This window comes from Cervus canadensis, chromosome 2 (assembly GCF_019320065.1).
Source record: "Cervus canadensis isolate Bull #8, Minnesota chromosome 2, ASM1932006v1, whole genome shotgun sequence".
Lineage (NCBI taxonomy): Eukaryota > Metazoa > Chordata > Mammalia > Artiodactyla > Cervidae > Cervus > Cervus canadensis.
In genome coordinates, this window is record NC_057387.1 from 13,492,858 (window position 1) to 13,517,584 (window position 24,727).

Here is a 24,727-nt window from a genome sequence, read left to right on the forward strand (position 1 = left end):
AAGTGTTGCTTCAGGCCTTCCCAGTCACATCTCTGGACCTCTGAGCCCCTTCCCTCCACCCCCCACAGCCGCCCGCCCCTCTCTGCTGACTCCCCTATGCATGCCCCATGGCAAGCCTGTGGGGCCCAGGCTGACTGGGTGGGGACAGGTGTCCTGGCCCAGCTGTTCCCTGTTGTCTCCCCCACCTGTCAGCCCAGAGGGTGGGGAGCTGACAGGGAGCAGAGGAGGAACCTCTTGGCCTCCTCACCTGCTCGCTGGGGTGGGGCCATGGTTGTAAAGTGTAGCAGAAGGTTTGAGAAGAGACAATAAGACTGGACTTCCTCCTTAGACGAAGGGTAGCTCTAGATGGTAGAAATGGCAGAGAAAGCTGGGTACACAGGGATCCTCATTGTCAGTAATCAGAAGGGTCTTTGTACACTATCTTCAAGAAAGGGTGAGAAAATGCATATTGGTGAAGGGCATGGATCAAATCTGGGGGCAAGTGTTTGCACAGATCTGTGCAGGTACTCCCCCCCCCCCCCGCAACTGTCTGCCGTGGGGGTGGGGGTTGCTCCATCTGGCTGGGCATCTTAGCCTCACCTGGCACCTTTCCTGAAAGCAGCGAGCTAATCCTGTAAGAGCTGCCTGGCTGGCCGCCTCAGCAGGCCCACGCAGCCGCACTGCCTGCCCTCCCTTGCCAGGGGCTTAGAGGACTGTCCTTCGAGTCAGAAGGAGATCCAGCTGCCACCCTGAGCAGCCCCTTTAAATCCTCGGTGGCTTCCCGCGGTCATGATGTCTCTAGGAGGATTTGCTCTCCTTGATTGGATTGGCCTCTTTGGGGTAGGGGAGCTGGCGGTAATAGTAGGTGAACACTTTGCATTCTGCTCCTCTACCTTCCCTTCCGTTGGAATTGGTGCTGCCCCGCGTGAGGGCCCGGCCTCAGGCCCCTCCCTTCTCTCCTTGCTGTCCTGTCCCAGCAGTCAGGACATGCAATCCCTTCATCTGCTTCAGCTTGAGCAGCCTTGCCCCTGTGCTATGGATGGTAAAAAAGGGTCCTGCTGCTTTAAACAAGGGAACAGACCACTGCCCTGGAAGAGAGTGCCCTTCTGAGTCTGTACTGCCTGCTTCTCTCCACTTTTTCCTCTTCAGCTTGCTCTTCCTTTGGCCAGGGGCCCACACATCACAGTTTTCCCAAGCCCTCATTTCCCTGGGCAGTCCCTCTCCTGATCTGACCATCAGCCCACCTGCTGCAACGGCAGGCAGCCCAGACCCAGCACTGGTGGCATTATGCTCACCCCAACGGCTCTCAAGCTGACCCGCCCCCGGGGCCCCAGCTGCCACTTTCACTTCTGTCTCCTGAGACCCCAGAGGGAAGTTGGGTGGGGAGGTGGAAGGTGACACAGTAACCGTCCCAACCGCCCCACCTCTCCCCAGCCAAGGCCTCGATGGCCAGGGGCCCCGTCCACCACTCTGATCGAGAGGAGTGGAGTGAGCCTGGGTCGCATGGGGAGGGTTGGCTGTGGTGGGAGGGGTGGTGGTTAGATAGCAGGAAGGACTTGCTGGGATAGGCGACCGCTGCTTGGCTTCATTGTTTCAGGGGCTATGGCTGGAAGCGTAGGTATTCTAACTGGACAGACAGAGGTCAGTTTGACCTCTTCAAGGTAGGCAAGGGATCACTTGTCTTCTAGCTCCCATGGTTGGACTGTAATGCTGTGGCCATCATCCCCGCCCAGGTGTTACCAGCTGCCCATGCTTGGTCGAGTAACGTCTAACAAAGCAAATTTTAGCCCCAGAGATGACTGTGAGTTCTAAGACAGCCCTGGAAAGTCCTCTCTGTAGTCTTAACATCTGTCTTGCACACTGTACTAGGCTATTTCCTCTCACTTCGCACTCTTGAGAGTGGAATTTAGACATGGAGACAGAAGTAAAGGATGAAAAAAAATAATAATAATAAAATTAAAAAAAAAGAAGTAAAGAACGGTCCACCCCTGTCCTACCACTGCCCCAACCTTGTCACTAAAGAGGGGACCAGGGCTTTTCTCCGGAGGAACCCCAGGCTGTTGTGGAAAGATCATGCTTTACGTCATGAATCTTATAAAATGCCTCTAGCTCCAGTGCTCAGTTGTTCCTCATAATTACACCTTCTCCCCTCACATCCCTTTCTGGACAGGGGACCTCGACAAGAGTGGAGGACCCTGTTGGATTGAGAGCTCTAGACAGTGCCACTGGATCAAGTGAGGGATGTTTTCTGGAGCAGGATGAGATGGGAGATCTGAGGTGCCAAGAACTCCACTTGGGGTCCCTAAGTGCCTAGGGATGCTGGGTGGGGATGTCCCAGGTCCTGGAATGGGAAGTAGACTTGATGGAATAAGATCAAATACACTATGCAAATGCCCATGCAGATGAGAAGTAGTGAGTCATTACTGATCAGCCTGCTAGCCAGAGCGTGAAGCAAGGCTCCAGCTCTGCTCTCAGAGCTGGCTGCCCTAATGACCATGACAGTGACCTTGGGTCAGTCACTGCTCTAACCGGAAGCAGGTCCCCAAGCCCTGGGTCGGATAGGCATTCTATGTGTGTGAGGGGATTTGTTTGGCAGAACCTCTGCCGCCGGGGCCTGTGTGCCCCGCCTGGCACCTGCCCTGACCTACCACGAGCCTCTTTCAAACCTTGGCCATCTGTTGTGGAGGTTATCGTTCCGAAAGCACCCCCTCTGCGTCAGGCCTGTGCCTTCTCTCTTCTGGCCTCCACGTCGCCCTCCCCTCCTAAGCTGGAGGACAGGGCACGTCACCGGGCCGTCTCCTCTGTTACCTCTCCATGGTGTCACCAGAGTCCTGACCTCCCTTTCTTTGGGGCTCTATAAAGAGCATGCGAACAGAATGTCTAGGCTGGAAGGGCACTAGGGTACCTGGTCCATGCCACCTACCCATTGTACTGGCCGGGGGAGGGGGGTGAACCCTGGAGGGGGCAGGGACTTGAACCCATGCACCCAGAATCCCTCCCCACAGTCCCGGTAATTCCCTGGGCTGTTCATTGCCCTTCCTCACCTCTCCCTTTTCTACTAGGACTCAATCTCCTGTTACCCCCCCCCCCCCCGCCCCAACTTATTTCTGAGGTCAGCAGCGTGGCTCCGGAACCTGTGGGGACTAGGGTGGGTCCTGGGAGCCAGCCCAGAGGCCACTAATGGAAGGCCAGAGCTGGGTGGGAAGAGCTAGAGGTTGGCGGTGGGGGTCGCCTCTGTAGGGAGCCATCGGGCCTCTGAGCTGCTACAGGAAGGATGAGAGCTAGACTACAGGAAGGACAAGCTGGGGTGGGGAAGCAGTGGAGGAGGCTCAGGAGACAGACCCTCACGAGAGAGGCATCTCCTGGGCAGAGAACAGGATGACCCATCCCAGGAGACTTGCCAAGGAGAAGAGGGCGGGAAGCCTAGGGTGGGGCTCGGGAGAGTTGTCCAGCGGAAGCTGGAGGGAGGGCCCCTAGCCCTTCTCCCCATGCTGGGTACTCCTCTTGGCAGGTCGACTCCTGTGCCTTCAACTGGGGCTGCAGTGCCTGCCTCCACTTAGGGCGCCTGGGACCTAAGACCCCCCCCTTGCCCCACGTCCAGCTTTCTTGGACTGGTCCTTCTCTCCCTCCCCCCAGCCCGACAGCCCGCCCCCAGGTCCCCTGTCGGTGAGTTAAAATTAGCTCAGTGCCCAGACTAAAAATAGCCCCTGCCCAGCCCTGAGGCTGCGGGGCTGGGGGAGGGGAGTCCCCGAGGGAGGGGACGATGGTGGGAACCAGGGGTTTGGGGAGTGAGGCTGCCAAACAGTGTGTTGAAGGGAGGAGGAGGAGGATGGGGATGGGGCTGGCCTGTGCCTTTGAGAGCAGACCCTAGAACTCCAGGGCAAGTGCGTGGGAGGGGGAGCAGAGAGGGGGCAGAGAGGAGCTGGGGAGCTGTGGGTGGGGAGCTGGCTGGGCGTGTGAGAATTGGACTGTGCAGGGTCAGGGCGAGGGGCCCTGCCTTGGCCCAGACTTTGAGGGGAGGGGAATGCCCCCAGCTCCAGGATTAGTACAGCGTTTGTGAAGAAAGGGCGCTGCGTACCCCTGAGGCTGCAAACCCCAGGACTCCTGCCTGGGCCCCACCTCTCAGTGGTCCCTGAGCTCACCTGCCCACCCAACTTCCAGACCCCCCACCCAGCCTGTGTCTGTGCTTAGAGAGAGTGGCTTGAAAGGTCTTGAGCCCTGGAGTGGGGCGGGAATGGAGGCAGTGCCCAGGGTGTCGAGAGGGCTCCTGGGCCTTACGCTTACCTCCGTCCACCCACTCTGATGGCCTGCCTGCCCTCAAGCCTAGACCTAGCCAGAGCCCCAAGAGCAGAGATGCTCTGTCCCAGGCCAGGTCTGGGCCCAGTGTTGGCCCCTGAAGGTCTCCCTGGCTCTCCCTGCCCTACCCTTGTCTGTCTCTTGGCAGGACTGCAGGTTTTTGGGGCAGGGATGGAGTCCTGTCGAGTTATGCCCCCGTGCCCAGCCTAGCATCAGGGCGCTGCAAGCAGTTGTTGAACCTGCCTCTTGTTCTCTACCCACCTCTCTCAGAATCTTTGTCTCTGGTCTCCTGCCTCTCCCTCTCTCCTCTGGCTTTCTCTCTCTCTCTGTCCACCTCTGCCCCTCACTCTGCCTTCCTCTTGGACTCTACTTCTTTTTCTGTGTCTCTTTTCCTGCGTCTGTGCGTCTGTCCCCCTTTGCCACCCCCCTCTGTGTCTGCCTCACCCACGCCTCCTCCCTTGTTAGTGAGCAGGCTGCTTGAGGCCGCCTGACTGTGGGGGTGACAGGTGGATTGGATTGTCACCCCCTCCCCCAGTGCCTGCTGCTTATTTCATGCCCTGCAGCCCAGCCACAGGGAAGGGGCGGGAGGAGGGATGACAGCTGTCTGCAGCGCCTCTTGCCTTCCCTTGCAGTCCGCAGCCTGCAGCCCTGAGCAGCCTGGGAGGAAGGGATGAAGGGCCTGCTTAATGAGAGTTGCCTTTCTCACTGTGGAAGAGCAGGGGTTTGAAGCCCGTTGCTCTGTGATGGGGCTGCTAACTCAGCCTCTCTGGGCAGCTGCTCCATTTTGACTTGCGCCGGTGTGGCAGCTCTGAAAGCAGATGCTCTGCAGTGCCTCGAGCCTCTGGGCCACTGGGACGGAGGATGGATCTGGGTGGAAGGGGAGTGGGGAGGTGGGTGGTCCCCTGACAGCAGCAGGAGAGAGGAGGCGGGGTTACCTTTGGAAGGTGCCTGTCCTGCAGCTCCCCCAGGAAGGGCAGCCCTGCTGCAACGGCAGCTCCAGCTCTGAGAGGCTGCCCTGACCGCTCCCCCCACTCCTCCAGCTGGCCCCAGGCCACCCTCACACAGGAACTGAGATAGCATCATTCTGAAACCCGAGAATGGTTTGAATATTGCTCAGGTACCAAGAGGTGTTACATTGGGGGAGGCAGGGGCCTGTTACTTCTCCCATGCCCCCTCCAAGACCCCCTTTAGGGTACACTTCATCTATTATTTGCACCTCCTTTGCTTGTCAGTACAACCCACATGTTCCTGTTGGGTCTGTGGCCCAGCAGAGAAAACTGGTTGTCCGTGGGGTCTTCCTGGAACCCCACCCTGTCTGGTTCCCTCACTCAGCCTCTCCTCCTTGTCAAGAGTGTTGTGAGAGAAGCCTCCTGCCCTCTTTGCACTCCACTAGCAAAGGCTTCTCTGCAGCCACCCTTCTCCACAGTGGGTCCTCGCCTGCCTCCCTGGGGCTCAGCTCAGCTGCCATCCCCCTCGTCCTTCGCCCCTTCTGTCTCCGTGGGGTGAGGCCCTCTCTCTGTCTGCTCCCACTTACTCCCCAGTCCTATCCTCCCAGCACTACCCAGAGTAGGTGAATCAGAGTCAGCTGGAGCCCTTGAGGGGGGGCTTTCAGTGACAGCGATGGTGCCAGCCCGAATCATAGCTGTGGCCTGAGGTTGGGACTGAGTGGGCCCTGGGGCCATTGGAGCAGAAAGACCGTTCTGGACAACCCCCTGTCTCCATAGCAGCTTTCCACCCTCCCGAGCCTTTGGCCTCCAGGAGAAACAGCCAAAAGCCAGGTCATCTGGGAGGGCTTCCTAGAGGAGGAGTGACTACAGAGGGGAAGAGGAATGGGGCTGGGCCGGGTGAGGAGGAAAAGGCTCACATCTGGATAACAGATGCTCAGGCCTCTGGCTGCTGGCAGTTGGTTAGGTAATTAGGCAGAGGGCTAATTAAGGAGGTCCAGGTGTTCATTAAAATTTCCCTAATTGGCTAGCAGGGAAGCTTGGACAAGGTAGGCCTCCATACCTTGGATAGGGTCAGTTTAGGGTTCATCGTGCCCACCCAGGCCCCAGCCAGCCCTTTTACCAAAGTAAGGGCTGAGTTCATGTTCTTGCCCCCAAGCTTTCCAAGACTCTGCAGCAACATAGAATGGCTGGATAGCAGAAGGAGAAAGAGGGGAGTACAGACTGAGCCTGCTTTCTGGGACGGCTCCTGGTTAGGAAGAAGGACTGCCCGAGGTAGGGGCAGCTTCTCCTTGGGCAGTGTTGGCACAGAGGTAGGAGTAGCAGTGGGGAAGGGGCCACGGGAGCCTGGAGTTATAAAAAGTGCTTTGGGCTACCTTGGCAGGGACTGGGGGTAGGTGAGGCCTGGGCCTTTTAACCCTGACCTTCCTCTGTCAGCGGAGGCCCAGTGGGTCTCTGTGCCTTCCCTGTCTTCTCAGTCCTGATCCCTCTTGCATCCCAGCTCCCCCAGCATGAGGCGGGGGTGGGGGGGGCGGTGTAGGAGATCAGCCAGGGAGCTGGTTGCCAGGCGACAGTTGCCTAAGCAACCCCATCCTCTCCATCTCCATGTGCTCAGGGCTGCTCCTTAGAAGACTTCAGAGTCTCACCCTCTGTACCAACCAACCTGAGGGTAGGGAGGGTTGAGGACTGAAGTGGCAGGGGTGGTTGGAGGGGAGATGGTGTCCAAACAGGCAGGCTATTGGTGCAGCTGGGAGAGGAAGAGTTGTGTTTCCACAAGGCACAGAGTGAGGGGAGCTGGTCCTACAACAGGACTAATGGAAGTTAGACCTCAGGAAGAACTTCTCACAGGGTCAATAAAACAGCCCGCCCTTCCTTTCAACAGACATTTCTTGAGTTCGTCTTCACAGGGGATAGAGTGGTGAAGAATACAGACGTAGTTCCTGCTTCAGTCCTATAGGGGAGCCAGGCATTAAACAGAAGCACGGAATTATGATTATTTACATTCATGGTAGGGTTCCCTGGTGGCTCAGCTGGTGAAGACTCCGCTCACAATGCGGGAGACCCCAGTTTGATCCCTGGGTCAAGATCCGCTGGAAAAGGGGTAGGCTACCCACTGCAGCATTTTTGGGCTTCCCTGGTGGCTCAGCTGGTAAAGAATCCAGCTGCAATGGGAGAGACCTGGGTTCCATCCCTGGGTTGGGAAGATCCCCTGGAGAAGGAAACGGCTCCCCACTCCAGTATTCTGGCCTGGAGAATTCCATGGACTGTACAGTCCATGGGGTCGCAAAGAGTTGTACACAACTGAGCAACTTTCACACACACACACATTCGTGATAAGTGCTAGAAAGAAAAGATTAAAATACTGTAAGAGTCAGTAATTTTGGGAGGGCCTAAGGAAAGAAGTTAGATTGTAGGAGTGACTCTTCTGAGGATCATGAGAGCAAAGAGAGCATGGGCCATAAGCTGAGAGTGGTTATATCTCAGCAAAAATTTGATGATGAACAAAAGGTGGCAAGAATGAGGTAGTATAAAATAGGAGAGGGACAGAGGTAGATGCTATAAACCAGAGTAGGGTTATGGTGACTGCATTTACCAGTCTAGATTGGGGTTTTCAAGGCTAGGCCAGAGAATCCTGTTTTAAAAGCCCTCTTCTTGAAAAATTAAATTTTAAGAAAGCCCTTTCTTAGCCCTCCCTTGCCCTCAGTATTTCCTCCCCACCTTCCCTGCCAAGCCCATACTACTGAAACTCTGGAAAATACAGCCTTTGGGTTGCACTGGAAGGCAGAGGAGCTGAAATCCTTGGAGTAGAGCCTTTACAGTGTTTGGCAGAGGCTGGGGTCACAGGCAAGGGATGGGATGGCTGGAGCTGGTTCTGGGTCCAGATGTCAGCTCAGCCAGCTCAGAGTTGACTGGGCTGTTGGTGATGTCCTAGGGCATGCGTGAAGGTGGACAGTAGAAGGTCCAGGGCCCATGGAGCACCCTGAGGGTAGGAAAGAAGGGAAGCGTGTTTGGGGATTTCTCCCTGGGAAGACAGAGGGGGAGGGGTGGAGGGTCCTTCCTGGAGTGGAGAGGGAGCTACATTGTTTTCCAGAGATACCTGGACTCAGCAGAAGTGCTCTTCCCAGCTAGCTGAGCAAGGGAAGGCCTGAGGGAAAGTCCTGGTAATGGGAGAGAGTGGGGAGGGATATTCCTGGCTCCTTCCAAGTCCACAGAGTCCCTGCCGGCCCTCTCTGCTCCCCTCTATGGCCAAGGCTGAACTTCGGCATCTGCTGTGGAACCCAGGGGGGCACAGTTGAGTGGATATGTAAAGGCTCCAGAGAAACTCAGCAACCACTGAAACGGGGGCTGGGGAGGGGCTTCCAGTGACACCTCTGTCCCGGTTGGGTGGGGGAGGTGAGAGCCCACCCCCCTGGACATTGGTGGCTCCCCCTCAGGGACTCTGCAGAAGGGGAACTCTGGAGGAGGGCTGGCATGTGGCCGGGACTCCTCCCAGGACCCTTTCAGAGTGGCTTTAGGAGGCATGGGCCCCCTGCCACCGTCCCCCACTATTCCATCTCTGGAATCACAGAGCCGGCAGGGCCCTAGGGTCATCTTGTGCCTCCATCCTGGGCCCTTCCTGTCCCCACTGCCCCACCCCACCAGCCTATTAGAGTGCTGTCCACCCCTGAGCATGCACCTTTTCTGACCTGAGCATGGCTGCCATCTCTGTGCCTCCTTCCATCCCGTTACCTCATGTTGCTCAGGGTCGGGCTCCGTTTCCCTTCCTGGCTCTGGAGTTGGAGCTCTTCAGGCAGTGGGCTGTGCTGGGTTTACAGGTGGACTGAGACGGGGATCCCTCCAGCCGGTTCCTGTGTCCCGCTGGCTGCCAGCAGCCTCTTTCCTGTATGGCACTGATCTTTCATTTTCTCTGCTGCTCCGAGTTGAGCAAGGTTGGGGGGCACTGCTCTCAGTCTGAACTTGGGTTCTAGACATGGCCCATTCCTCTAGAGCAGGAGTGTGCAAATTATGACCCATGGGCCAAATCTGCCCATGCCGCCTGTTCTTAAAAATCTAGTTTTATTGGGGGCACAGCCACACTCATTCCTTTAATTGTGTTGTCCACAACTGCATTCACGCTGCAATGGCAGAGTTGAGTCATCTCAATGGAGACTGTATGGCCTGCGAAGCCTGAAATACTTATGATTTAGCTTTTTAAAGAAAAAATTCAAAATAAAAAAAAAAGAAAAGAAAAAATTCACAGACCTCTGGTCTAGAGGGTTGGTTTGTTTGTTTAAAGCAGCAGAATCCTTTCTTCAAGCCTGAAATTTAGGCCAGGGCTCACTGAGTAGAACAGATTGGTGTCCAGGAGCCCTGGTTGAAGGGAGATAGGGCTTCTGCAGCCTGAGCCCTACTCTGGGTCTCCAGGCTCCAGGGCTCCGAGGCAGGTGTGAAGACCACTGCTCTGGACCTGCACTGTTATGTTCTTGAGCCAGGGGCCCAGACACACTGGCATTCTGGTAGCAGGTACCCCATGTGAGCTGTTGACACTCTTGGCATGTGTTCACTCGGCCTATTCTCTGTACCAGGCTCCATCCGGGAACCTCCATCCTTGGCCAGTGGGGCAGCCGGGAAGCCCAGGGTGTCTCTGCTCTGGGTGAGCTCTGGGAAGAAAGGAGGGCCTGAGGCATTCTCTAAGACCCAGACCGTTAGAAGTCAGGGAGCTTTCTGATTGTATTCTGTCTGACCTAAAACCTACGGGCAGCAGTGATGGTGTGGGTAAAGCCTTTAGCAGAGTCCTGGGCCTGAGTGAATTCTAGCTTGTGCTTGGCTGTGGCATGCCATCGCCTCAGGTCGCCACCATTTCCTCGGTTTGTGGATGGGGCTCAGATGCTGGCAGCCTCTCACAGGGGTGCTGTGAACCTGGCCAGTGTGCCTGAGGAGCTGGGCTGTGAGCCTCGCTGGCGTGCCCAGGGAACTGGGCTGCGGGTTGCCACGGCTGACAGTCCTCTTGTAACCCTCCCCACCCAGGAGGCTGTGCAGAAGGTGTCCTGCAGACCATGAACTGAGCGCTGGTCCAAGACCGTTCATGAGCACAGTGTAAGGTGTGCCGAGACCCGCCACCCAGCAATCCCCTCCCTTTCCTGGCACTGAAGATCCCCAGAAAAGATGGGGAGGAAAAAGATTCAGATCCAGCGAATCACTGATGAGCGGAACCGACAGGTGAGGGGATCCTGGAGCCCCACAGAGTGGTTGTGGGCAGGGAGCCGACCCCTGCCTCCACTCTAAGAAGGCTTCCTGGAATAAGAGGGCTCTGGAATCTATTATCGAAGGGCAAGGGCTGAGTTGGGAGAAGAGGAACCCCCATCTCCCTGCATCTCTTAGAATCTTGGGTCCTAGAACCCTAGGACTCACCTGCTGCTGCGGCCAGGCAGACCTGTGTCCCTCCCATATTCAACGTGCAGGCCTCAGAACATGCCCAGGCACTTCCCCTTTCACAGGATGAATCCCTCCCCTCCTCCTATCCCAAGGGAAGAGCCTGGAAGCCCTCCCTTGTCTTCTCCTTCCCTAACCTCTTCATAGCCTCCAGCCCAGAGGTGTGGAGTTCTGTCCATCTGAATTCTCTGCCTTCAGTGAATTGGCTCCGGGCTATGTCTTGGCCATGTGTTGGCAGAGAGGTGCTGACCTGTTCCTTCCCCAGACAAGGGCTCCTAAGAACAGGGCTGTGTTACCCTGAGGCAGGGGCTCTGTCCAGCTGCCTGTGGGTGGGACTTCTCGCAGCCCTTGACTGAGCCATACCTGGCCGCCCACCCACCCATCTCCAGGTGACGTTCACCAAGCGGAAGTTCGGGCTGATGAAGAAGGCGTACGAGCTGAGCGTGCTCTGTGACTGCGAGATCGCGCTCATCATCTTCAACCACTCCAACAAGCTGTTCCAGTACGCCAGCACGGACATGGACAAGGTGCTGCTCAAGTACACGGAGTACAACGAGCCGCACGAGAGCCGCACCAACGCCGACATCATCGAGGTGGGCCCGCGCGCAGACCCCCCACAGCGTGCACACACACATGTGCCCCGCCCCTGGAAGCCCCTCACCTGTGTGCGCACACACACAAACCCACATCCTCTCACACAAGCCCTGGGCCCGAGAAGGAGGGCGGGCAGCAAGGTAGCTGTCAGCTGGGGCTGCCCACTCAGCCCACACCCACCCAGCACTCTCTGAGCCATTTTCCTCACATCTGTCAGGTGTAGCATGACATCTCTGCTCTGTCTTCTCTCAGATTCTCTCTCTTTTCCCTTCCTTCTCCGTCTTTTGATGTGCCCCGGCATCTGACTCTCCCTTTCTCTGTCTCGTTCTTTGGTCTCCATCTCTCCTGCTCTGTCTTTGTCCCTTTGTGGGTCCCTGTGGCTCTGTTTGCTGTTTCAGAGCAAGCCGACCTGATGAACCATTAAGGGACATGGGCTTTGGAATCCAGCTCTGGCCTTTACTGGCTGTGTGGCCTTGGGCAGGTGGTTTAGCTTCCCTAGGCCTTGGTGCCCACCCCCACGAAATGGGGCCAGTGCCTGCTTTGAAGAGTGCTGTGAATCGAGTGAGACAGCCCAGTGTCTGCTTCTCACACTGGGGGTTCGGGACCGGTGCCGATGAAGAGGGTGCCTAGGAAGCCACAGGCCTGCCTTCCTGGAGCAAAACTTTATTTCAACAGATATGGAGGAAATTCCTCTATTTTCATATTAGAGAAAACAGGTTTACTCTAGACTAGAAAGTAAAATTGACATTCATTTCCAAGAGAAAACAAGCAACTGTGAAGGTGTGCTGAGCGTGCAGAGGGCAGCCCGGGGTCTCCTCTGTACCGGGCGTGCCCGCCTGCCCTGCTTTGTGTGAATTCACGAGGGAAGCGGGAGCTGTGGGTCACAGACTGCGCACAAGCTGGGGCATGGTGGGAACTCAGTGAATGCAGAGAAAGATTTTGCCTTTCTCCCTCTTATTCTTCTCCCTCTCTGTCTCCCTCTACTTCTCTCTTCCTTTCTTTTTTTAAACAGAGCCCAGGAATGGAGTCAGGCAGTCAGCCCCGGAGCTGCCTTCTCCTGGGGAGCCCTCTGTGCCTTCTGGCCGGGGCCCACCTAAGGGTGCACAGGCACCCTGGTCCCTCAACCCACCCCCCAGAAATGCCCCGCCCCCCGCCTCCTGGGAAGCACTCTCCACCACCAGCCACAGTCACACCGCGCCCTTGGTGGGGGGTCACCCTGGGGGCGGGGGCTGGGGACCCTGAGGTGGGCAGACAGTAGGGGAGTCTTAGGGAGGGGCCGGAAGGAGCGCCAGAGGGCGGGCAGGGGAGGACCCTGACCCCTGCTGATGGTAGTGGTGCGGTTACAGACCCTGAGGAAGAAGGGCTTCAACGGCTGCGACAGCCCGGAGCCCGACGGGGAGGACTCGCTGGAACAGAGCCCCCTGCTGGAGGACAAGTACCGGCGCGCCAGCGAGGAGCTGGACGGGCTCTTCCGGCGCTACGGGGTGAGCCCCACTCACTCTCTCTCTGTTGGCCCCCCCTCCCGGCCCCTTCCCCCCCAGGCGCTGCACAAGAAGCACAGGGAATGTGAGAGCCCTGAGGTGGACGAGGTGTTTGCCCTGACCCCCCAGACGGAGGAGAAATATAAAAAGATAGACGAGGAATTTGATAAAATGATGCAGAGTTATAGACTGGCCGTGAGTAGTCGCATGGAGGAGAGCCTCCCTGTGGTGCATGGTGTGGCTTTGCGCCCCGCCCCAGCCCTCGGCTGCCTCTGGTGGATGTTCTGCTCTGAGCCGTGTGGGGCTGCTGGTGACCACTGAGGACCCTCTGACCTTGGTTGTGATAAACCCGTGACCCTTGTCATGGAGCATAAACTGGGAGAGGCCTGGAGTGTCCCCCTCACCAGCAGGAAGTGTGTAGATGGCCTGAGATCCTTAGATGACTAGAAAGTAGAGAATGTGCTCTTTGTCCAGATCTGTTTGGGGAGAGGCCCCTCTCGGCCTGCTCTGACACCCCAGCCCAAGATACTCAGTCGCACTGTTGAGGGGAGGCAGAGACTGCTGAAGGGGAAGAAGGTGAGGTGGGTGAACACCCTCTGTAGCAGGTGGACGGATGAGAGCTGACTATGAGGTGACGTCCCTACCCACGCGCTCGTCCTTGACAGCTCTGTGTGTGAGTTGGGGTCTATACTCAGGGCCTCTAACCTGCTCTCCGTGTGTCCTGCCTGGCTGAGGACTAACCCACCTCCACTAGGGGGGTTCTAGGTGTCCCGGGTCCATCTGCAGTGAGCAGAGTCTTCTTCTCATTCTCTGGGCCAGAACTGGATCCCAAAGCACTCCAGCCTGCGTCCTTCCTTGGTGGGAGGGGCAGGCATGATTCCAGGGGGGCCAAGAGCAGAGAGATCGAGCTGCTCCTGGCCATAGGACACACAGCCCAGAGACTATAGAGGAACCCCGGCCTGCCCTCCCAGGCTAAGGGGTCACCCTGGCCTGACCCTGCCTCTCCATCTTCTGTCTAGTCAGCTGTCCCGGCCCCCAACTTTGCCATGCCCGTCACGGTGCCCGTGTCCAATCAGAGCTCCCTGCAGTTCAGCAACCCCAGCGGCTCCCTGGTCACCCCTTCCCTGGTGACGTCATCCCTCACGGACCCACGGCTCCTGTCCCCCCAGCAGCCAGCACTACAGAGGAACAGTGTGTCTCCCGGCCTGCCGCAGCGGCCAGCCAGTGCAGGTGAGTGGTCCGATGGCGGGCAGGAGAGGTGGCAGTGAGGTGGTGAGGACGTGGCGACTCCGTTTTCCGCGGTGACCGTCCCACGCCCCCCACTGCAGCACTCTACCATGTACCTGGCTCCTGAGGGAAGGGACTGCGGCTCCACTCCCTGTTCAGTTCCCAGGACGCACCCTGGAAGAGGGCATCCTGTCAGCTCATGGTTCTTTTTCCTCCAGGGGCCATGCTGGGGGGAGACCTCAGCAGTGCTAACGGAGCCTGCCCCAGCCCTGTCGGTGAGTAAAGCTGCTCTTCTGTCTGGGAGTGGGCCAGAGTCTGCCTGCTCAGTGGCTTCAGGTGTCCAGGGACCAGGAGGGACCTAGGTCAGAGGAGAGAAAGATCCCAGGACCTGAGTTGGTTGTATACAGAGTCTGAGGACTTTTAAGCCCCTGAATTTTTTTTGTCTGTAGCAGCGATGGGTGCGGATGATCAACAAAGATGTAGGCTTAGGGATTTCTGGGCAAACTGAGAACTCATCGACGTTTCCAGCTGGAGGAGAGATTCCAGGGTTTTCCAGTTGAGTTAGGGGTGTCTGGTTGGGGTCTGGAGGATACGAATATCTGACGTTGCCGACAGTAGAGGCATGGACTCACATACATTCTCACACACAGACATTCTCACTCTTACGGGAATATCCAGACAATAGGTGTGCACTTGTGAGCACACATCTGTGAACCACAGAAGAAAGACTGCCCCCTCCACGCCCCCCCGCCCCCAGCAGCTGACAGCCCCTCCCGCCCTGTGCCGTTGTCCGCTGGCGACTGTGACTTCGAATGTCACCATTGACGTCACCATGACATTCCTGCCATTCCCGGAGTGATCCGGGAATTGGGATGGAGGGAGCCACACACTTCCAGGGAAGCAGTGTGCTCTCAGGAGACAGAGCAAGGTGACACTTGTGATTGTGGTCACTCCCACATCTCTGGGGTCTAGAATTCTGCAGGCACCGTGTGCTGCCTCCTTGGCAGTAGTTGTGTATGGGGCAGGAGATGGGTGAATACCGCTCCCCCCGCAAAGAAAGGGCCAGAGAAACGTCTGCAGACCTTAAGGGAACAGTGATCCTTATAGACCCTCAAGCACAGCAATAGAAAGTGGTTTTGTGGCTCCGGACATATCACACCTCTGCCAAGCGGGCTTTGTTTCTGCCTCTGTAAATATGGCTAATGATACGTGTCCTGTCTGTCTTGCAGGGTTAGTGTGAGGATTAAATACGCTGAGATGTATGTGAAGGCCCTGTGTTGGTTATGGAGTGTGGAACAAGTGTAAAAGATGGTTATTCTGCTTGTTATTACCAGTCTAATTATGGGGGCAGCTATGTCACCAGCCCGCTAGTTCCAGTAACACCACCACGACAAGTTCATGGTGTGTCTTTCCTGGCATTCCCAGCTCAAGGCAAGGGGAGCAGTCTGAGTATTGATTTGATCTTGTGACCAGGATCCTCACTGAGTCTTAGCTTTCAGGCTGCCGCCCTTGTACAACCTATGTCTTTATGGGCCCGGCTGGGGGCAAGTGCTGGACTTCTGCCATCAGTGACCAGCTCCTACCACCCAGCCCCATCACATGTAGCTTGGAGGCATAGGGATGAACCTGATGATTGAAGAGTAAGGGGTGTTTCCCCCTTATTGCCAAGACAAGGTGGTTTTAGGGGAAAATTGGAGAACTCAGCCCCTACTCAAAACCTGAGCATGATTCTGAGAAGTTCTGGGTAACAGGCCTTTTGGCGCAGTTAATAAGGATAGGTGGTAGGTCCATGTTTTTCCTTTTGCCCCTTTCTCTTCACCTCTCCAGGGAATGGCTATGTCAGTGCTCGGGCTTCCCCTGGCCTCCTCCCCGTGGCCAACGGCAACAGCCTAAACAAGGTCATCCCCGCCAAGTCTCCACCCCCACCCACCCACAGCGCCCAGCTTGGAGCCCCCAGCCGCAAGCCTGACCTGAGGGTCATCACTTCCCAGGGAGGAAAGGGGTTAATGCATCACTTGGTGAGTAGGGTGTTTGAACCAAGGGGCAGGGGCTGAGGAATGGAGAGTGGGGAGGGGGGACAAAGCTGACCTCCAACAGAAGAGATGAAAGTTAAGCAGCAAGTAGGACCTCCCGAGAGAATGTGGAATCGTGGCTTTTTATGAGCTCTTCCTCCCAAAGGGCCTTACGAGAGGTTGGAACACAGAACCACCAGCCTCACGGGGGGTGAAACAGGACACAAGGTGGGAGAGAGGTTCCCTGATGATAACAGGAGGATGAGAGGTGGACTTGGCGTCACAGCAGAGGGATGCGGGTTAGCCTGTGAGGATTTCCTCACTGGTGGGCTCTGGGATATAGCATCTTCGGAGATCAGTCAGGACGGTGAAGAGTCCCGTCATTCTGGGCCAGAGAGGTAGATGGGATGGCCATGGGGGCAGGGCTATGAGGGAAGGGCAGAGGACAGAGACTGAACCATCCCCTTGGTTTTATTTCTGCTCCCAGACTGAGGACCATTTAGATCTGGTAAGTGAGGCGGGGAGATGTCTGCTGCTGCTTTGAATCCTGGGCCCACCCATGGCTCTGTGGCCCCCCCCGCATGGAGTGTGTGTGTGCCTTTGTCCTTCCATCTGTGTGTGCGCCTGTTGTTTGGTTATCTGCCAGGAGGTGTGCTCAGTGCCAGATGGGATACAGAAGTGAATGGGGCGGGGGCAAGGGGTTACACATGCACGTGTGTGTACCTGAGTGTCTGTGGCCGTCTTCATGTGATGTTGCGTTCGTGCAGACTCACCTCTCTGCGTGTGCGTGCACATGTGCGCGAGAGGCGAGTGGGCCTGCCTCAGGCCTCAGGCCTCAGAAGTCCCATCTCGTTGTGTCCCATAATGCCTGCATTAGGCCCCTGCCCTCTGACTACTCAGGCCCACCCCGGACAGGGCCCTCCAGTGGAGTGCCAGCCAGACAGGAAAATCGGCTTTCTAGGGGAAGCTGAGGCCAGGCAAGGCCAGAGTTGTCCTTGGTCATGGGCTTCCCTGCGTGCCCGTCTCTGTGCTCCTTCCTGCACACAGAGGCGCACACAGCCACTCTTTCTCTCTCACACGTGTACACACATACTCACCCTCAGCCGGAGTGGGGCGGGGGCTCCTCCCTCCCCAGCTCCCTGACGGGAGGCCAGAGAGGCTGGAAAAGGCAGGCAGGCTTTGGCGGCCAACACGGCGGCAGTTTCGGCCCCAGTGTGGAGTTGGAATAAACAAGTGACTCAGCGGCAGATGGAGCTGACAGCCCCACACACGTGTGTGCGTACACGCAGGCACACGCCACGCCAGGCCCCGCATTCCCTTCACACATGCCAGCGTGCTTCTAGCAGGTTGTGTGCTGCAGCGTGACGGACGGAGGACCAGCCAGGAGAGCAGTGGAGATGGGGCCCGGGCGGGCGTTGGGGCCACAGGGCCGGCATGTGTAGGTGGGCGTGCATCTGTGTGCGCATGTTTCTTCCGTGGATTTCAGCGTCTCTGTGCGCAGCCTTGTGTGTGTGTATCTCTGGGGCCTCCACGTTGAGGCATCCCACCTGGGCCTTGAGTTGCCCAGCTGGGCTTTGGAATGGGGGGCCTGGATAAAGCAGCCCACCCATCTGCCACCTCTGACAGACTGTTTTCTCCTGCAGAACAATGCCCAGCGCCTCGGGGTCTCCCAGTCTACGCACTCGCTCACCACCCCAGTGGTTTCCGTGGCAACACCGAGTTTACTCAGCCAGGGCCTCCCCTTCTCTTCCATGCCCACCGCCTACAATACAGGTGAGTGTTCATGTTACATGTAGCTTGGTGCAGTTGGTCTTGGGCTAGGGGTGGGACCACAGAGGGAACACAATGTATTCTCTGGGGGCTGCCCCAATCTGAGGAAGGCTGTTGGTTTGGGGGAGCCCCCAGAAAGTCGCACCCCATTCCAGTATTCTTGCCTGGAAAATCCCGTGGACAGAGGAGCCTGGTGGGCTATATAGCCCCTGGCATCACAGAGTCTGACATGAATGAGCACACACACACGTAAAGCACACCACCTAATTAAGGTTGCCAGATTTAGCAAATAGCAACATCAGATGCCATTCACATGGTGATGGTGTTCCTGGAACTGTCTCCAAGACATACTTACAGAAAAATTATTCATTGTTTGGTCTGAAAAATCAGATCTATGTGAGTGTCCCTTATTTTTACATAGGACCTGATGGAGGAGAGCCCTGTCCTTGGGCAGCTCCCATCTGAGGTGGGCTGAGCAGCTGGGTGACTCAGGCTGACCAGGTCAGGGAGTGGGGAGGGAAGCATGTCCAGGTCCGGGAGGAGGAGGATGAAGAAATGAGAGAAAGGGAGGTGGTGGAGGCCCAAGAGGAAGCATGGTTAGGAAGATGTATCCAGCTTCCTGGGAAAGCCAAGTAGGGACTCCAGGGCAAGGTGGAGGAGGAAGAAGCGGGCTCTCAGCCTGATGTTGGCTTGGTGGAATGACGCCAGGGGAAGGGAGGAGAAAGTCTGATGAAGGTGGGGGAAGGGGTCTGAAGGTGACGTGTCGCTTGGTGACATGAGAGAGGTCTCTGGGTAGAAGAATTCATAAAGGACACCCAGTGCTTAGACTGTCTTGGGTCCCCAGGGCTGTCCTGGCCTCTGTCACCCACTCACACCCTCCCAGGAACAGTCTGTGACGGAACATCCTCGCCTGCATTCCAAGGTGCTGTGTCAGGAAGGACTTCCCAGTGCAGAAATGCCTTGTCACCTTGCTTCAGAGCATCTGTGTGGCTGGGACCCTGGTCTGTTTTTCTCACTGAGGCAAGCCTCTCATGTTCCTCAGCTTCTCTCAGCTATGAGTGACTTGCATCAGGGCTGTTCTGCAGTAAAATCAGACTAGACCAAAGACCGCTAAACTTCTCCCCACTCTCCAAGCCCCCATTCCAGAGTTGAATCATACTAGGTAGGTCCCGGACACCAGTACAGAGAGCCACAGAATCCCACCTCTTCCCTGTGTGTGAAAATCCAGAACCCAGCCCTGTGTGTAGGAAAGGCCCTTAGGGCAGGTGAGAGAGCTGGAGGGACCCTGGCATACGTGTTGGGATCCAGAGTTTATCACCTGGGTGTCTGTGAAGTCTTGTCCCTTGTATGTGCTCCTGTGTGTGTGCACACGCCTACGTCACCGAGTTCTTGGGCAGGTTTAGAGGGGACTGCTTCGGATGGCTGCACCCTTGGAGGCCAGTAGGAGTTCTCACCAGTGAGCTGTGGGTGGACAGGGGTCTCTGAGGCCGTTTTAGCCCTGGCAGCCGGGGCGGTTGCTCCTGAGAGCTGCTGTTTACTCGAGAATCGCATGGTGGTGGTGTCCTGCCGTCTTCTCAGGTCCTTCACCAGTCTCTGTGCAGCAGGAGGGAGCTTAGTCGGTGTCCGTGAACCTGGGACAGACACTCAGCAAAGCCAGACTTTAGACTCTACTTGTCAGTCTGGTGAGAAAGCAGATTCTGACCCTGGGCTGCCCTCGGAGCCCTGCTGAGAAGTGTTTGGGCTTTCTCACATCCTCTCGAAAACCAGGGGCTCCAGTTCCTCCTGCTGCAGGAGTAGTTAAGTAGATCTCAGTTTAAACAGCAGGTGTTTTCAGGTGACGCTCTGTATATAAACAGAACCCCAGTGAACACACTGCTGTTTACCTGTTCACTGTTTACAGTCCCTGGCCCCAGTCCAGACTCCAGCTGGGGGTGATCTGCCTCTGGTAATATCACGGGTAAGGGACAGGCCTGGCCCCTTGTTGACACTGGTTGCAGAGGTCTGGTTGTGGTCCTTCTAGGAGCAGACCAAGGGGCCAGGCGGGGAGTCAGGTCTGTAGGTAGACAGGGCGGGAGTGTGGTGGGAGAGCGCAGGACTGGGTGTGGCGTCCCTACCATTCACTGGCTGGGGGCGTCGGGCAAGGCACCGCGCTCCTCAGAGTTGGTTTCCTTGTTTCTGAAATGAGTGTTGTAAAGAGTTCGTCCTCCGGGCTCCTGTCTGCCCTTGGTCTGCCTTTTAAATTTAAGTGTCTCAACACTCCTGGCTAACATTGTTGTAAGACCAGAGGCAAGCATGGACCATCTATAGAGTGAGATTTAAAGATTATAATAAAGAAGCCTGGGGTCTTGTCTGAGCTCTGCACTGTGACCTTGGGAAAGTTCCTCAAACTTGGAGGCTGCAGTTGCCTCACTGGTGAATGAATAATAACAGTAGGTAAATCTTGTGAATATTTACTGTGTGCCAGACACTGTTCTCTAAGCTTCATATGCATTAACTCGCTCAGTCCTCAGAGCAGCTGTGTGAGGCAGGCAGGTTCGTTGCCTCCGGTTTACAGACAGAGTCAGTTCACCGAAGTCACATGGCCTGTACGTGGAGGTGGCCAGGAAGTTTGACCCCATGGCTCGCGTCCTGCTCCTCTCTGCTCCACTGCACAGATAATCCTGTCTTCCCTGCTCCCGAGGGCTGGAGCAGACAGCCTTCAGGTGGTGTGGCAGGGGGCCGGCTGGTCGGTACGTCCTCCTCATCAGCCACAGTGCCCTCGGCCCTGTTCCTCAGGGAAGACGTTTTCTCAACAGTCCCAAACAGGCTGCGGCATGAAATACAGCAGGGCTGTGTAAATTGTGAAACATTTCACAGTTCTGTTTGCTCTGTGACAGTGCAAACATCACAGTTTCTTCACTGAGACAGAGGCATTTTGGAAAACAAGACGCGCCCCCTCATGGGGAAATCCACCAGACCCCAGGCGGTTGTCCTGCAGGCCTGTTTCCCTCACAGGCCCTCCTGGGCAGCAGAGCTGCATGCTCTTGGGTTTGTGGGCGCAGCAGCTGGAGCCCTTGCTGCCACCTGTTCTGTGTGTTGAGGGTGAGGAACGGTGGTTCTAGTCGTTCATTTCGGATGCTCCATTTACCTAGCCTTTCCCTCAACTCCCCTCTGTCCCAGAAAGGCACTTGGAACTTGGCAGTCGAAGAGATGACAGTTAGACACATATTAGACTTTTCCTACCTACCTTTTTCCCCTTCTTTTTTAAAATTGGCATTCTAAAAGTGATACCTACACATGGCTGGGGAAAAAAAAAAAGTTCAACACTTGTTTTAAAAAACCACCTCTCTTTTACATCCTGTTAAAAATCAGCACCTTGTGGTGAAGGTTGGTGTTTCTTTGAGAGCTGTCTCACTGGGTCAGACGGGCCGATTCAATTACTCACGGCTATCCTGAACAACTCCCCCACCCTGACAGAGCTCCTGGAGGCGGCCCCGGGGCGTGGGAGCCTCTGTCCTCTTCCCCCAGTGGGAGGCTCCCCCTCACTTTCCTCCCTCACCCTGTGCAGATTACCAGCTGACCAGCGCAGAGCTCTCCTCCTTACCAGCCTTCAGCTCACCTGGGGGGCTGTCGCTCAGCAGCGTCACTGCCTGGCAGCAGCCGCCCCAGCCGCCCCAGCCGCAGCCTCCGCAGCCGCCGCAGCCGCAGCCGCCCCAGCCGCCCCAGCAGCCACACAGCCACCTCAGCAGCAGCCCCACCTGGTCCCCGTGTCTCTCAGCAACCTAATGTGAGTCCTGGGGGCCGCCCTGCCGGCGTCTGTGGCGGGAGAGTGACAGGCGGGAGGAGGAGAGGCCTTCAGAGACCTGAGGTCCCTTCAGGGGTGTTGTCAGTGGACAGCATGGGAGCCACTAAGGTGGCAGCCCTGGTGTAGGCCTGGGAGACCCACCTGAGCCTTGCCCGTAGCCAGCCCGGGGGTGGGGGGCCCCCCAGGCTGCAGAAGACGACGTGGATTAGAAAGAAAACTAACACGATTTATCTTCCTTCTTTTCCCTTCTCTCCCCCTACCCCCGCCCCTGCCCCGCCCTTCTGGTCTCTGTCTCCATCCACCTGTCCCCAACCCAACCCCACCTCCCGTCTTCTCATTCTCTGTCCTTTCTCTGTCTTGTGACCCCCCTCACTCCTCCTGTCACTCACGTCCTCTCTCCGATCCCCTGTACTTCATGCCCACTGCCGCTCTCCAGCCCTGGCAGCCCCTTGCCCCACGTGGGTGCCGCCCTCACAGTCACCACCCACCCCCACATCAGCATCAAGTCGGAACCAGTGTCCCCCAGCCGTGAGCGCAGCCCTGCGCCTCCGCCTCCAGCTGTGTTTCCGGCTACCCGCCCTGAGCCTGGCGACGGTCTCAGCAGCCCGGCTGGGGGCTCCTACGAGACGGGGGACCGGGATGATGGACGGGGGGACTTCGGGCCCACACTGGGCCTGCTGCGCCCAGCCCCAGAGCCTGAGGCTGAGGGCTCAGCTGTGAAGAGGATGCGACTCGACACCTGGGTACTGTAGCGTCGCCCCTCCTGTCTGCCGTTGTCTGCTCCACCAGGGACTGCCCCATCAGCCCCCCAGCCTGTCTCGTCTCCCACCCACGAGGCCTGTGGCCAGCTAGCCCTTCTGTCAGCCCTTACGGCGCAGGACCGGCACCCCTTTCCCCCCGCCAGAGGCCCATCTCCCCGCCCTCCAGCATCAGTCCTTCTGCTTGATGACTTCCCCTCAGAGCTGGCCTTGCCACCAGAGTCCTGGCCCTACTGGGAGAGGGGCGTGGGGGGCACAGAGCCCGTAGCCTGGGCCACGCCCTCACACCCCCTTCTCCATCTCCTCTCTTCACAGACATTAAAGTGACGATCCCCACTCCCCTCCTCTCCGCCTCCCTGATGAAGAGTTGACAATCTCACCGCCCACCCCTCCCTGTCCTGGGCTCCTCCTGCTCGACCCCCCACTTCCTTTCTTGTGCTCCGTGTCCTGTTGACGGTTACATTTGTGTATAATTATTATATTATTATTATTATTATTATATTTTTTTTAATTTGGATTCTCGCTTTGGAGAGGGGGATGCGCCCATCCCCTCTTTCTGCACCCCCCGCCATTTTCACTGGCTGGGAGGGGCTCTTTTTTGCGGGAAGGGGGGGACACTTTGCACGTTGTACACATATGCTGCAGGAGGGGTGGGGGGCCCGATAGGCCTTGGGAAAGGACAGGCGCCGAGCCCTGCATGCGGAGCCCTCCCACCCCCTCCCCCAGATAGAGGGAAATAACCAAAAAAACTACCAAACAACAGAAACCCCTTACAATAGACTGAGACCCCAAAGTCGGCTCAATGAGTGGTTTTGTGTTTTAGGGGGAAAGTGAGGCAGAGGTTCTGAAAAGAGTCTCTGCTTCCGAGCTGTTCTTGTGGCCACAGGCACGTGGGGCAGAATACCCAGGCCTGGGCCCCAAACGCCCCTGTGCACGCGCACACACTCTCCCATCCTCACGTGAGCTGCGCCTCCAAGGTGTGGAGGTGCTGGCCGAGCGAGCACTGGGGCTGGAAGGCTGCCTGGGGATCCGGGGCTGTCGGGGAGGGGTCTGAGGTGGGGCCCCCTGTGAAGCACAGTAGGAGAGAGACAGAGCCATGAGCAGAGGGCTGAGGAGGGGCCGAGGGCTGGGGCAGGGGGTGAGTTGGGCCCCCTCCCTTCCCCAGCGTTTTCTCTAAGATATACAGTGCAATAGCTCCCCGTCCCTCAGCTGACACCAGCCCAGCAAAGCTGGCCACGAAGTGCAGGGAGAACCGAACCGGGAGAGGGAGGTGGCTCAGCAGGAGACGCCTCCGGCACCCTGGGGTGTCTGAGGACCGCAACCCCTTGCATCCAGGGACTAGTGTGAGTGAGGGGACTCGCTCTTCCTTGCACGTACACATCCCCAGAGGAGTGGACATGGGCGTGGTGTGTGAGGGTGGGAGCGGGAACAGGAGGTCCGAAGGCCTGCCTCCCTTCTTCCCTCCTGGTCCCCCTCCTGCCCTCCTCCAGCTCCTTCCGCTCCTGACCGCCCCCCCCCTTGCTCTTGGCGCCCTCATTGTCTCGCTACCTCCTGCCCCACCACCCCCAGGCCGCATCCCACCTTCCCTCTTGGCTACTGTAATTGTAAATAGCAACCTTTGGAAAACGTTAGCAGTGTAACAGTCCAGGAAACTGTTTTTTTGTTGTTGTTGTATTGATATGAAATGAGATTCTATTTTTGTCAAAGTATATTGTAATAATAATGACTCAAACGGCCCGTACTGTACAGACGAGATTCTTCTGCTGTTGTTCTTGCTCCCCTCCCCTCCCCCCAAGTCCACCCTCTCTGCTGCCTCCCCAGTGGGGGCAGCCAAAGCGTGGGGTCCAGGGACCTCAGGCTGGATCACAGATCAAACTGGAGGGGGCAGGCCCCCGGCCCGCAACCCACCACCACCCCCTGCCTTCCAGGGCCTGGCCTGGGTGACGTGGCAGGCAGACAGAAGCCCAGCTCTGCCCAAGGGGTGCAGAAGGTAGAGTTAGGCAAGGCCCGGCTGGTTTTGTGGCAGGTGAGTCTCTGCCTGCCTCTGCGATCCAGCCGCTTGCAGTATTCCAACGCTTGGAGCAGGGAAGGAAACAGAAGCGGAGGGGTTCGTGTGACCGCACAGGTACCTGAGCGTGTTTATGAGGGCACCTGGCATTTACATGTCTGAGTGTACCTTTGTATTTATGTGTGTGTGTGTGTATGATTGCATGGGTGTTCCTTTGTGTCTCTGAGCCCGTCTGGGCATGTATGTGAATGTCCGTGTGAATTGAGTTCTGAGGGCGCACGCGCGTGCCTGTGTTTGTGTATGTGCACGTGTGTGCCTGAGTGTGTGTTTACAGAGGGACAGATGGCTCTTGCAGCCATACAGCCCTGGCTTCCTGCTCTGTGACCCTCCTTCCTGAGCCCCACTCTCTTTTCTCTGTTCCATCACCTGTTCCCACCCTCAACTCTAATGTTTATACTTCAG

At 57.1% G+C, this 24,727-nt stretch overlaps 1 protein-coding gene across 1 annotated transcript in view; it reads left to right on the top strand.

The window, feature by feature from the left end:
• Positions 1–23,027, top strand: part of MEF2D (myocyte enhancer factor 2D) — a 29,525-nt gene extending 6,498 nt beyond the window's left edge. The window contains 12 exon segments of the mRNA XM_043453760.1: positions 10,227–10,418; positions 11,021–11,224; positions 12,572–12,709; positions 13,726–13,936; positions 14,152–14,208; positions 15,761–15,951; positions 16,433–16,453; positions 17,589–17,718; positions 21,263–21,424; positions 21,427–21,481; positions 21,936–22,242; positions 22,573–23,027. Of these exon segments, the coding sequence (XP_043309695.1) occupies positions 10,365–10,418; positions 11,021–11,224; positions 12,572–12,709; positions 13,726–13,936; positions 14,152–14,208; positions 15,761–15,951; positions 16,433–16,453; positions 17,589–17,718; positions 21,263–21,424; positions 21,427–21,481; positions 21,936–22,242; positions 22,573–22,584 (1,542 nt within the window). The 5' untranslated portion in view covers positions 10,227–10,364 and the 3' untranslated portion in view covers positions 22,585–23,027.
• Positions 23,028–24,727: the final 1,700 nt, after the last annotated feature.